Raw genomic sequence first — 13,813 nt, forward strand, 5'->3', positions numbered from 1 at the left:
AAAGGAAAAATGCAAATATAGCAATGCAGGAGAGAAAACATGGATGGGGATGGGTATATCTCGTGAGAAGACGTAGAAGAATTGGCATTATATATCTCATGACATCTCTATTTGAATTATCTGAATTTTTTGACCTTACATAAATATTTAAATGTTATCCATTACATAGTTATCATGGGATTAAATATATGCTTGCATGGATGCTCAATTCTTTCTAAATGGTTTAAGCAATAACAAGAACCAATAAATCTCAAGAGATATTGAAGCTGTGAAGGATGACCATGAGCAGTTCAAAGCTTTTGCAAGATGATCTGGTTTAACGGCTACAGTCCACAAATTATTCATGAATAATCTCCAAGTAGCATGTTCCCAATTGAGTTTATGATTCCTGTCCAATGTGAAAGATGTTCTCTTGTAAACAAGGTTTTTAAGAATCTTAGGCAAGCAACAATGAGGATGTGTTGTTGATTCATGTTTGGGGTGTGCGCACAATTAGCATGCACATATGGTAGACATACATTAAATGCATGCTCCTCTCGAATCTTTCCCTGCTTAAAGAAGAGCTTCAAAAAGTTCCTCTCTGGATCAGGTTCTATGGTATTCCTCTGGAGTTTTGGACGGCTACTGGGTTGAGCTATATCACCAGCGTCTAGGAATATTTTGACGTTCTGTTCTAGATGAAGCAGAGTAACGAAAAAGAAAGCTTGCTTTTATAATCAACATGAATATGTTATATATCTAGAAATTTTGTGCCTGTCATTTAGACAGGAGCAATATCAAATTAGTTATAGCTTTATAAAAATTGTTATTTATAATTTTTCCATTCGCTCACATCAATATTACATTTTAGTACAAAAAATTGATCTTATTCCCTTAAAAAATCAAGTTATATGTGCTCGCTTTTTGGAAAACTAATAAATTTGTTTTATTTATTTATTTGTTTTGAGATTTTTTTTTTGAGGGAGAGGAAGGATTGTGCTAATCAGAGTATACCTACCAGCTGTGTATTCCAGAATCGTATGCTCCCAAATTTGCATCAACTAGCTGATTAGAAAGAACATCCTTGAAACTCGAAGACAAATTAATCAAGAAGTTTCTTTCATTCTTCTTCTTTTTTTTTTTTCTCCAGAAAAACGAACCAAGAAAATTCTAATTGGTCTAATGAATCTGGGTCCGCACAAAATGGAGTGTTTCCTATAGGTGCCATCTTCCTTCACGGCAGATAAGGCCCAAAACTCTGTCACGCGGTTGAGACAAATGCCACGTAAGCTAGTTCAAGACACGTTTTCGAACTGGCTATCCTACGAAGTGGCAAAGGTTCGAAAAACGCGGACGTCGATTAAATATAGAAACCGGATGCTCTCCGTCTAGTTTATCCGGTGGAGTCGCTATCTGATTTACCGGATGTTTAGGTGGTACCGATACTCATACGTAGATTTTCTACGGATCGGAAAGGATATGAGTAAAATTTGTTTATCCGCATCGAATATTCTTCAACAGAAGGACAGTGGGGATTGATATGCGAGTCAGATTCTCCTCATCCTCCCCTCTCTTTCCTTTTGGTTTACTAAAAGAAAGAAAAGACTGGCTAATCCTCCTTCAGCATTCAATTACCCCCTTAAAAAGCATTAAAAAAAAAAAAAAGGGAAGGGAAGGGAAGTTGCCCGGATGGAGTGCCAGCCTCAAGTGTTAGGTGGCAATAGTTAAGGGGGAGACCGTCATGTTGCTGGCGGCTTGGGTCCTTGCCGGTGCCATCCAACTATCAACGACCCAATTTTAATGCAGACGCTTCTAGGCCAATCTGGAAAGAGCAGTAATACTTGTACCAAAAAAGAAAAAAAAAACAAAGCAAGAAGGAGAAGGAGAAGAAGAAAGAAAGAGAGAGAGAGAGAGAGAGAGGGACAGCAGTGATACATGCACCGGAGACCGGACCATGGGAGTCTCGGTCTCAGCCTCAGACACACCATCATAAAAGCTTCTCTTTATCTCAACGAGGGCCGCAGATATTCTTTCTTTCTTATATTTTTTTTTTTTTACTTATCTGGCGGTATCCCATATGAGAACTATATGAATTATCGGTCTTAATAGAAAAAAAACTTCTCCCTCCTGTTCTCAATTTCTTATTTTTTAAAACATAAATTAATACAAAATAGATGTTTCACAATCCAATTCCTAATTTATTTTTAAGTTTTAGTTTCCAAAAATTAAAGAAAATAAAATATTAATTTTTAAAATATGTGGAAATCAAAATCATCCCTAACTGTCGTTGCCGTCTTTATTGCTATCACGTTCATGCCGCGACGCCGTCACCGGCCACTGCTGACTACTACAGTTAGCCTTTTCTTCCACCGCCCACCAACCATCACCAATTGCTGCAATAAATCATCCGTATCGTTTTGAAAGTAACACTAAATGCTATCTAAAAGCAACATAAGCAACCATCTCAGATGGGATGAAGCAGACCGACAAACTCTTCAAAAACAACGGACTCCATGCACTTCTCCGTGGTGTAGCTGCACCTTCTCCCATGAAAAATACTTGGTGTCATAGAATATACCCTCTAGATCATTAGGACCAGATGTGTTAAGTTATAATCTCCTTCTCTCTCTTATGCACCAGCATTAAAGTGAGTATAGGAAGAAGAATTAAGAGAATAAATTAAGTACTACGTGAGTAAACTCAAGTAGACCTTTTGAGTATTTAAGGAGTGAGAACTGTATCCACATAAAAAAAAAATTAAGAGAGATTTTTTTAATTTATTTTTCTGATTTTCACCTAATTTGGATTGTGCTGATTCGGGTCCGCCTTTGATTTTTTTTTTTTATTGGAGTGCATTGGAATGAGTTAGGAAGGGCAAAAGAAAAAGTTTCACACTATTTTTTTTTGGGGAAATAAATGAGATCTACTAATCAAGAGAATTTCTATTTTATTGAAAATGAATGATTAAAAGAATCTATATTTTATTAGATATTTAATTCAGAATTTTGGGGTTTTAATAATAGTCCTCTATTAGATATAAAACTAAACATAACCTATAGATCCTCATCTTAGACATGCAGATGACTTAGTATTTTGAGTCAATAAAATATAATTTTTATCTTTATTTTTCTCTCTCTCTTAAAATTTTACAGATATATCTCCAATTATTTCTTACGTGATATCCTAAAGAGTAATGCGGGGAGATGCTTTCTCTTTCTTTTCTCACAAGGCATGCCACTTCTCTTCCTACAAAACATTACAATGAATGACTTGGCACAATGCATTCTCACAAAAAGATGCATCTTGATGCATCAGATTGGAGGTTTCGATCTGATAATGATTCCAAAGGACACAACCCTTGATGATCGATGAATCATGTGGTGAAGGGAAACATGCAATAAAAGAATATTTAAGCATATATTCACACTCGCCCTTCTACATCTGTAAATAGAGAAAGAGATCGTCGTTTCTAATAATTTGAACAACACTACTGAAGTTAATATAGAAAAAGTATCCAGATCACTAAGTGAGAATACTCAAATGTATCCTTTAAGCATTTGAGAAGCGATAATTGTATCCAGATAAAAGAGGATTGAGCTACATTTCTTCAATCTATTTTGTTGATTTTCACCGCATCTGAATTTGGCTAGTTCGAATTTAATCATGATTCTTCATTATTAGAGTGCACTTGAAAAAGAATATGAAGCAGTCCGTTGTATATTGAGAATAAACCACTATTAACTGTTTGCAGCTGGGCGGGAAGAATTTTGCTCTAAAGTGAGCATTTTCAATAGCATGCCTCGAGCTGGATAATACCTATAATTTAATTAATTCTATTCCATGTGCGCATAAAGTTATTTGTTAAATAATCAATAATGAATTTGGCTAGTTCGGATTTAATCATGATTGTTCATTATTAGAGTGCACTTGAAAAAGAATATGAAGCAGTCCGTTGTATATTGAGAATAAACCACTATTAACTGTTTGCAGCTGGGCGGGAAGAATTTTGCTCTAAAGTGAGCATTTTCAATAGCATGCCTCGAGCTGGATAATACCTATAATTTAATTAATTCTATTCCATATGCGCATAAAGTTATTTGTTAAATAATCAATAATAAATAACAATATTACATTAAGAGATTTCCAAGATCTTAGAAGAAATTTTCTAACATATACACAAATTTAGTTTTGAATTTACGAGTAATGATTGCATAATGATATTTTTAAATAAAACTTGATCATACGTGCTTGTTTTGGGCTTAATTGAGTTGGGCACGAGAGAACTGGATAAATCCCAATTGCAGCTCACTTATTTTGCGAGTGTTGTTTTTGGGATTAAGCATGGCCTGTTTACTAATAGAGCAAACCCTTGTTGAGCCATTTGAGATGAAATTGAGCTGCTTTCGGATACCATAATTAGTTGTTGTTAGTTACAATATATCAAGCCATGGGTTAGGTAACCACGCATCCTCGCTAGATCCCAAAAGAAATTTGCCTGCCCACATCTCGAGCACACACCACTCTATGCGTTTTATTGGTGATACCATGCTCTTTCTATGAACAAGGTAATACGTTGCTGTCCAAATTCCGTTGTGGAGCTGCCCCAAAATGGGAGATGCACAATCTCGTGCTGTTGGGTCGCTAGGATTTTGCATCACCCTTTTGACCGCAAAGAGATCCCCAGTTGGGCCAATATTGGATTTGTTTATTAAGTTGTCCAGATTGGATTTGGTCATAGAATGGATCTAAATTATATAGTTGGTCTCCGGACCAAAAAAATTACCCGGAGAATATTTTTTGAATTTTTTAGCTCTATACAAGTACTCAAGATCTTTCTGGCGAATAACCGATGTGGGACTAAACACGCGCTTGCACATGTCCTCGCATTCTCTTCCGTTTAAGCTCTGTTGTCCTTACCAGGCTAATAGTTCAAATTCATTCAAATATAATTGCAAGTACTACGATCGACTTCTATTTAGTCTCAAATAATTCGTATTGTAGTGTCTCTCAATCCACACGAGTCATAGGTCAGGTCAGCTCTAATACCATTTATAATAATTTAGGTTCTCATAAAAAAAAGGCCAGTCGAAACTCAGAAGATATTTTTTGAATATTTTAGTTCTATTGAAATATTTAAAAAAAATTTGGTAAAAAAACTTATGTGAGACTAACCGCACAGGTTTTTACACCTGTTGAGGCCCCGTATTACCTGTCGGATCAGCTCTAATACTATTTATAATAATTTAGATTTTTATATATAAAAAAAAAGCTAGCCGGAACTTAGAAGATATTTTTTGAATATTTTAGTTCTGTTTAAATATTCAAATTTTCTTTGGCAAAAAAACTAATGTGAGCCTAACCGCACAGGTTCTTACACATGTTGAGGCCCAGCATTGCCTGTTCAACGGACCAATTACCGTGTGGCGGGTGCGTCATGTTCCGCTTTCTGCTTGTCGTGGCATTCAAAATTGTTTAGCGAAGATGAGCATTTTAGGCTCCCAGCAAGGTCCAAAATTTGGAAGACGAGGCCAAAGTGCAAACTTCCATGGAAGTAAGACGAGAAGGCTTCAAGTGGCGTGAATGTTCAACATAACGTAACTTGTTACATCAAACTTTGCTATTCTTTCTCTTTGTTCAGTCAGAGTCTTCACAATTCTATAGGGATGTTGGAGAGTTGTTGTTTGATTTTAGTTCATATTAATCTTCAATTTTTTTGAGAGTATAGATTGAACCTTTTCTACTAAGGGCTCGTTTGGTTCGCAGAAAACATTTTTCATCCTAAAAATATAATTCCTAAAAAGCAAATTTCTAAAAAGAGAATGATTGAAAAAATACTTTTAGCATGTTTGGTTGGTAATAAGAAAGTGACAGATTTTCAAAATGCTTATATTTGGTGGACCATCTAATATTTTGAAAAAGTTATGTATAATTTCTATTATATCCTTAATAAAAATTAGGTATTTAATACCTATGTTGAAAAGATTTTTTAAAAAAATAGAAAAAATAATTTTCGGCTCAAAAAAAATAACTTTTTTATGTTTCTCATGAAAAATATTTTTTCATGAAACGTTAGAATCATATTTACATAGGAATACAACTTTTCTATCTCTCTTCTTTTAAAACTTCAACCAAACAAAAATCATTTCATTACTTTTTCGTTGATCATATTTTTCTCTCTTTTTTTCCTACGAACCAAATGAGCCCTAAATCTTATGCGAGGGAGGAATAATTTACGAATCTCAAATGGATCATTCCTTTGCCCATGAAATTTAGAGCGCATATCACGTGGACATGATCCAAGTTCTAGAATGTCTGCAAGACTGCAACCAACAAGAAACAAATTATTCAGGTCCGTAGTATTTCTGACTAGCAGAGTCCGACAAAATTCTAATCAATATCTTATTTGATCAATTTAAATGAGATGCAGCACGGGAAAAAAAAAGAAGAAGAAGAGAAAAGAGAAGAAAAGGAAAATGCAAGAATGTGCATCTCTCCCAGCAAACTCTAGATAAACATGGAACAAAACTGGCTGCCTAAACTAAACCGGAGCTTGGAGACTGGCAATCGCCAAAGAAGTACTCGCCAAACCGATGATTTAACTAGAGAGCACCAGGAAGGCGGCCCCCATGGCACCTGCAAGGCCAGCTACAGCGGCAACATGCCGAGCACCCGAAGAGTCGTCATTGGGAGCCTTGGCGCTCGGGACATCCGCGACACGACCAGAAGGAGAGCGCGTCGGTGATCCACCGGCGACCATAGGAGGAGCCGCCCGAGGCGCTGGAGGACGCACCACCACCGGCTGCGGCGACGCAGCTTCTGATGGGGATGGCGACCTGTACGATGGCGACCGCGCGGGGGCCATCGACCACCCTCGCGGTGCAAACGCCGGCACGGGTGCCATCCTTGGTGCGCCCATAGAAGGCCCTGGAGCCATTCTAGGCGCAGGGAATGGCGAGGTTGGTGCGGGGGATGGCGACGAGGAGCCACTGCTGTTGGAAATCCCGAGGCCAGGAGGGGTGATGACGCCGCTGATCTTGAGCACCGAGATGTTGTACGGATGCGTGACTAAAACTCCGACAAACCGAGCATCAAGGTTGGAGCCGGGTGCGGCGGAGCCTAGTGCGATCTGGCCGTTGCCCATGTCGGTCACGTTAAGGAAGCCATTCTGGCCGGTGGCGAGCCCGCTGGCCTGGAAGAGGGTGGCGAGGATGGCACTCCTGTTGGAAAGCCTTGTGATCTTGTCGCGATCGAAGTAGTCGAGAACGACATGGAGTGCAAGGACCTTCTTAAGGACGTCCGTAGGTAGGTTGGAGACGGAGGAGAGGGCGGCATTGTTGACAGCGAGGACGGTGACGGTTTGGCGGCTATTGATCTCTGAGGCGAGCTGGGTCCGGGTGAGGAGGTTGTTTAAGTTGGAGAAGTCGGAGAATTGGCCGAGGATCTGGGTTATGTTAAAGGCCGTCGCAGCGGGAAAGAGGAGGAAGGGGAGGAAGAAGAAGATGGTGCGGAATTTAGAAGCCATGGTTAGGGTCCTGCGGAGCTGTGAAGTAGGGAAGAGAGGGAGACATATATAAAGAGATGAGAGAGGTGGGGGATTAGCAGTTAACTGAATGCTCCATATTTGGGGATTTTGTCCCGCCAAACAAGGAGGAGGGAGGATTGGTCCGGATGGAAGGATCGGAGGGGAGTGTCTCAAGTTCGGACAGTTGAAAGAGCTACGTGACCGTTGGAAGGTGGCTCCTAATTTTCTTGGGGTACAGAGTTGTGGGTCAACAGAGGGAGCTTGACTTTTTCTTTGGGCACCATTTGGGCGTTTCGGGACCATGTGGATCCACCTTCCTAGATCCTCTTACTATGTTGTTCGTGTCGTGCGAAACGATTCGGTCCTAGCTCCGGATCTGGCCACCGGACTCCGTTTGAATTAGGAGAGGTAAATTAGGAACAAATTTTAGAGAGACAGGAGACAAACTTTTGTCTGTGATGTCAACTTACTTTGTTTCTACGTGTTTCTACGACCTCCTTGAATTCATTTGTTTTGACAAAGACAAGGATTTCACAAAATGAAAAAAAATATATCTGAAATTAAGGAGAATATTAAGATAAATGAAATGAGAATAGTTATTTTCTAGTTTGGTATGATTCTTTTTGATGTATTCATTGAGGCACATATAGTGATATTGATAAGCACCCACGTGTTTATGTAATCGAAAATGTAATGAGTTTTGATGGACCCAGTGGCTAAAGGTTTCATTCTTGAAAATCAAAAGGTACAGGTACTTCAAGTCCTTAGGAATAAGAAGTTTGGGTGGAGATAATATGAAATTAGTTTTAAGAAGCATAAGATCAGAGAAGAAACCTATTTATGATTCCATGTATAATCATTACTAAAATGCACAGAAATTACAACCTCTGAATGGGAAAACTAATTCAAACTAAAAACTTTGTTTGTGAAACTAAAACGTAACATAATATCTGTGCACTTGAGCCGAAAAGAAAGCTCGCCAGCTTCTAATGATAATGCATCGTATAATTTATTCAAGAGAGGAAAATCTTCAAAGGTTCGGCTGGAGAGAACTAAGCATGGTACTCAGAAAAAATAAAATTAAAAAATAATGGAAAATGCAGTCATATAATGCTCGAAAAGATATCTCATTGTTAATCAATTAAACCAATTTGAAAATGTACACCTGTATTAGTTAATGAGACAATAATGATGTTCACAACTTAGGCACCTCTTCTCTCTTTGTTTAGTCTACATACCGGACGCTGTGAGAGAGTTGCCAAGGAAAAATGCTGTTAGACAATAGGCATCCCCTTGAGTTAATGCAAAATCTATGGAGCAATCATTTTCTTTTCCAGTTCTTGCAGCAGCTTGATCCAGAGCCCAAGGTCATCTCATAATATTTTTGACTGCATCCATTTCTGTAACACATTCATTCATCTAATAATATTTTTGACTGCAGCCGTTTCTGTAACACATTCATCTTCTACGAAGGGAAGCGTTCTCCATACTTCCAATTTCAGAGAGTTGTTCTCTCTATCTGCTGTAGGCAAAAAGATTTAAGAAAGAAAAACAATTTAAGTTCCTAAGCTAGTTCGAAACTGCCTGAAGTTCTAAAAACTACCTGGATCTTTTACATCCCTCTCCATGCAAACTGCTGCATAATGAGAATTATTAAGTTCAAAGAGGGCAAAGTGCCATCTGTTCATGAGGATTCCGGGATGATCAACAGCTTCCACAACTATTCTGGATGCCTGATGCCATCATGGGAGAGGAGTCAGGTGCATCAAAATTGGCAATTTGCTTCGGTAAACAACTGTGGTTGCTAATGTATAAATATATATGTTGAGAAACCACAAAACTACAGAAAAGTACTTGAGAGAGAGAGTAAAAGGAAAAGACATAGAGGTACCAAGATACAGTTAAACAGTTAGACATACATCAGATTTTGATTCCCCAGTAACTTGCTTGCTGTTGCTTGCTTCCAACCGAATTGTGAAATCCTTGAAAGGTGCTCCTGAAAACCCCCTTCCAAGAGCCTTGACATATGCCTCCTAAAAGTTGGAAAAGCTAGTTGAGTTTTTATGCTTACAGATGCTACAGGTCAAATATCACACAGCAATTGCATGCATGACCAACAAAATACTAGTTATCTGTTGAATATCCCAAAAAAAAATTGTGTAAAGATGAAACCAGGGTTGCAACAGGATTGATTTCACATATAAAGCTGATAGCAGAAGTTGAGAAATAAGTTAAGCAAACATGAGCAAAATAATCAATAATATGAAAGAATGTGGACCTTTAGGAACCTCACTCACTTTAAGGGTCCACAATCTAATGAACTCATGTCGCTGACTCTCAAGATCTGCTAAAGTTCTCAGGTATGCAACTTCAACAGGAGAAAAATAACGGCGAGCAAGAGACAGGATATTATTTCTCGTCTTCCGTTGTTTTTCTTCGATATCAACGCCAATCTGTTAAAGCCATAATCCAATCAAACATGTTACCTACAACATTTTATTAAAGTGAATAAAACAACTTTTTGTGGATAATGAATGGGATCAGAATACTACTGGCAGATCCAAAGCTACACCGCAGGCAATCATGGTAGATGTATGTGAAATATTGAATTGCAAGGGTGGTGGGGCCCAAAGATCATATTTATTCCACTCTACCTGAGAACGTGGCTAATTTCAGTATGAATTTTACTATTAATAAGAGTAAAGCTAAATGAAAAATTCAAGTAGCTTAAATCCATACAAGAATTTAGTGAAAATATAGTACATGGCTGAAATCAGTCACCAATTGACAATTACCTCAGGCTTCCCAAATCTATTCTTCCTGAATTTGAATGATTTTGGACTCACTCTACAATCTGTATCTAATCTAACAATGAACAAAATTAACCGTCAGTGATCATATGTTTGCAAACTATTATTGCTATAGTGCTATTTCAACCCATGAAATAAAACCAATTATGCAATAGTGCCCAAAAGCATGCCTATTGCTGTAGATACCAAAGCTAGTCTGCACATGCTACGCGGCCATTTTGTCATTTTAAGAATAAAAAATTTCTGAAATTTTAAGCTGGTAACCAACTTTACTAATCATAGGTGGTCACTGATGAACTGAAGTTGAACAAACAAGAGCAAAATCTGCTACGTAAGAACTTAGAAAATACGTACATAAACTAACCACATTATTTATGAATCACTAGCCTGCCATACGGCGATGCAGTGGGAGAGGATGATAGACAGCTCATATGGCTCACATCCACTACTGATTAGCAAGAACTTAATTATTATTCGATAAACAATACAAATCAATCAACTTACAGCAAGCAGGGATAAAAATAGTCACTAAAGCTCACCAAGTCGGCTGCTTAGTTGTTGAAGCCAATCACTCAGATGCAGGAAAAATATTTCGGCTTATAACGAGCTAACATCCAGCAAGAAAGGCTGAAATAGGCTTGATAAACCAACGAATGACTGGTTCCCAGAAGAGTGATTGCACAAAAGCTAGAGTGATTAAGAACTGTATACTTCATAAAGGACATAATGGGTTCACTGATGTTTTGCAATAACTAACTGATCACTTGGCTTTTTAGTAGATTTTGGATTAAAAATAGCCTCAAGCTCAAGCCTTGATGCCCTTGGGCCAAGAGCAACACAGAGATTTGGGGGATTTTAGCTGGGTATGAAGATACAAGACACACTGTGGCAATATAGTTTGACATCCATATTAAAAAAAAGATATTGGGTTGGTGGAGCAATGTCTTAATATGTTGCACGCCAATCAAATGCTGATGTAGCACACACACCCATGCCAAAACTAGCAGGTTCATCTGTGGCAAGCATGCAATATTACGATCAACCTTGGTTATACTTGCAAATTGCTGGTTCCTTGTTATATTTAAGTTATCCATTTATTTATTTTTTGGGATAAAATTTACATGGCCCAGTTGACCTAGTATAATTTTGAACTAGGTCAAATTTTGCAGCACTCTGTCTGTCATCATAGGCGTATCTAAAAATATCAGAAGCACTTCTTCAGCCTTTAAGATCACAAAGAAAGGTTTGCATATAAGTCAAAAGAAAGGTTTGCATATCAGCCAAAAGAAATATGGAACTGCTTGGTTTTCTATTCACTTAGTAGCTTTGGTCAGTTTCTACCAAAGCAATACATTAAATCCACTCAGCCAATTTGTGGTTCCATCAGAAATTGACCAGTTTCAGTTAAAATCAACATATGTAAGGCTACAAGTCTCATTATACATGTTTCTTGACTGAACTTGCTAATTGGTGATAATTTCAGCCCAAAGGAAGCATTTGCCAAGAAAAAGTCTCAAATTAATTGTGTTTGAGTAATTTCAAAAGCATAAAGGTGTTGGATTTAACTTGCAAGACATTTAGCGGAAAATAGTCTTTTAAACATTTTGTTGTATTAGTGTCTTATAGTTTTATGGACTAAGCAAGATCATAAATATCATGCTTACAACTCATGGAGTACCACAAAGCATCTGAAATTGACAACTATGACATTTAACTTTAAAAACAAAAAAAAAAAAAACATGCTATACGAACATGAATGCATAAATTTAGTATATAATATCCTCACAAAGCAATGACTATAGTTTCAAAATGACATCTTATATATCATTCTCATTACCATTGTTCATCTAAATTTTCTCTAATTTTTTATAATTCTAATTGTCTTAAGTCATTTACATTTTTAATGAGCTTTCAGAACATTGACATAACACATAATCCACCAAAGGTTTGCACCAACATGACATGCTTCAAATGGTATGCAATTCACCTCCTTGAATTATTTTGTTTTTTTTATTTTTCTGAATTTACACCATCTTTGGCCAATGGAGGAGAAAATGAACTCCTCAAAACATTTATAGACGGAACTTAAAAACAGAGCTATTGTCCTAAACAATAGTTGAAGAATGGCCATGGAACTGCATATTAAATGATTATATCTCTTCTGGAGACGAGATGTAAGAGATGCACATCTATGCTTATATTCGCAGATGAAACTAACTAGAGAACAGTGAAAAAATAAATTGGACCATACATCTTGCAAGAGTGGTGCGCACCAAGGCTCGCGCTAGTAGGGCACCTTTCTGAAGCCTCTCTCCGTTCATACGTAAAACGCTTTGTCTTTCGCACGGAGAAAGGAGATCCATATACTGGTTCAGAAGGGAAGCATCCTTCAACTGATCAGGTACCACATACCAGAGATGTGTTTCCCTGCAATCATATTATTTCCAAAGAATTTAGGTCTTAAGCATATTATTACGCATACAAAGGAAGAAGAAAAATATCGTCTAATCTGATTCAATCATCTTATACCACGAAGCTAGTTAGTACGTGCCCTAAATGAATCGCGTAAAAGACTAAAATTTGTAGAGAAAAAAGAAGCGGAGGATAGAGGAAGAGGAATACCTCGGAGATGGGAGCGGCGCAGGCAGCAGAGGCGGCGGAGACGCGAGCGGACGACGAGCAAGGCTATTCGAGTGCAGCGGTAACATATTCCTGCGGAGCAACCAAGACATGCACTCACTTCCGATCTCCCTCCCTCCCTTCCTCCTCTCCTAATTCCAACCCCTTCTGCTGAGGTTGGACCAACCAAAGGTAGAAGAAAGGGATTCGTAGAAGGGTGGGCACCCGTTATATTAGATCCGACCCGCTAACCGTACCCGATCCGGTTGCCTTCTTGTTTAATTCGAAAATTTCTCAGATCTTTACCGGCCCGCGGAAGCGAAGCGTGCATGGGCTATGATTACGATTACGACCACCCGTTAACTTTAGCCGCTTTATTTTGAAGTGGAGGAACCGTCACACTACGTCGAGATCCAACTAAGGGCTCGTTTGGTTCGCGGAAAGCATTTTCCTTTCTAGGAATATGATTCCTGAAAAACAAATTTCTAGAAAGAAGATACCTAGGAAAGTACTTTTGGCATGTTTGGTTGATCATGGAAAAGTGACAAATTTCCAAGATGCTTATGTTTGGTTGGCCATCCACTTTCCTAGAAAAGTTATATATAATTCCTATTATGCCCTTAATAAAAATTAGGTTTTTAATGCCTCTTTAATGCTTCTTTAATGCTGAAGGGACTTTTTGGAAAAAAGTAAAAATGGAGCGATTTCCGCCTCATGGGAAAGTAACTTTCCCATTAAGGGCTCGTTTGGTTCGCAGGAAAAGGAGGGGGGAAAGTGTGGTCAACGGGAAAGTAATGAAATGCCTCTTGTTTGGTTGGAGTTTTCAAAGGAGAGAGATGGGAAAGTTGTATTCCCATGGGAATATGATTCCCACATTTCATGG

General features: G+C 38.1%; 2 protein-coding genes across 5 annotated transcripts; both read right to left on the minus strand.

Annotated features, from left to right (window-relative positions):
• Nucleotides 1-6,159: 6,159 nt before the first annotated feature.
• LOC103701590 (uncharacterized) lies at nt 6,160-8,468 on the minus strand. Its single transcript, XM_008783712.5, has one exon. The coding sequence runs from the start codon at nt 7,802-7,804 to the stop codon at nt 6,575-6,577; it is 1,230 nt and encodes a 409-aa protein (XP_008781934.2). The 5' UTR covers nt 7,805-8,468; the 3' UTR covers nt 6,160-6,574.
• A 141-nt stretch (nt 8,469-8,609) lies between these two features.
• LOC103701553 (uncharacterized) lies at nt 8,610-13,115 on the minus strand. 4 transcript variants are annotated; one of them, XM_008783672.4, is made up of 8 exons: nt 12,934-13,114; nt 12,563-12,738; nt 10,297-10,355; nt 10,054-10,155; nt 9,799-9,954; nt 9,421-9,534; nt 9,105-9,234; nt 8,610-9,023 (listed from the first exon to the last, which is right to left on the minus strand). In XM_008783672.4, exons 1-8 carry the CDS (start codon nt 13,041-13,043, stop codon nt 8,917-8,919), a joined length of 954 nt encoding a protein of 317 aa, XP_008781894.1. In that variant the 5' UTR covers nt 13,044-13,114; the 3' UTR covers nt 8,610-8,916. The 4 variants fall into 4 exon arrangements, with proteins under 4 accessions (XP_008781894.1, XP_008781893.1, XP_008781892.1 ...); XM_008783671.4 differs by having other exon boundaries at nt 8,610-9,020; nt 10,297-10,361; XM_008783670.4 differs by having other exon boundaries at nt 10,297-10,361.
• Nucleotides 13,116-13,813: the final 698 nt, after the last annotated feature.

This window comes from Phoenix dactylifera, chromosome 2 (genome assembly GCF_051530095.1).
Source record: "Phoenix dactylifera cultivar Ajwa chromosome 2, Ajwa_hap1_PhDact_Kaust_v1.1, whole genome shotgun sequence".
NCBI lineage: Eukaryota > Viridiplantae > Streptophyta > Magnoliopsida > Arecales > Arecaceae > Phoenix > Phoenix dactylifera.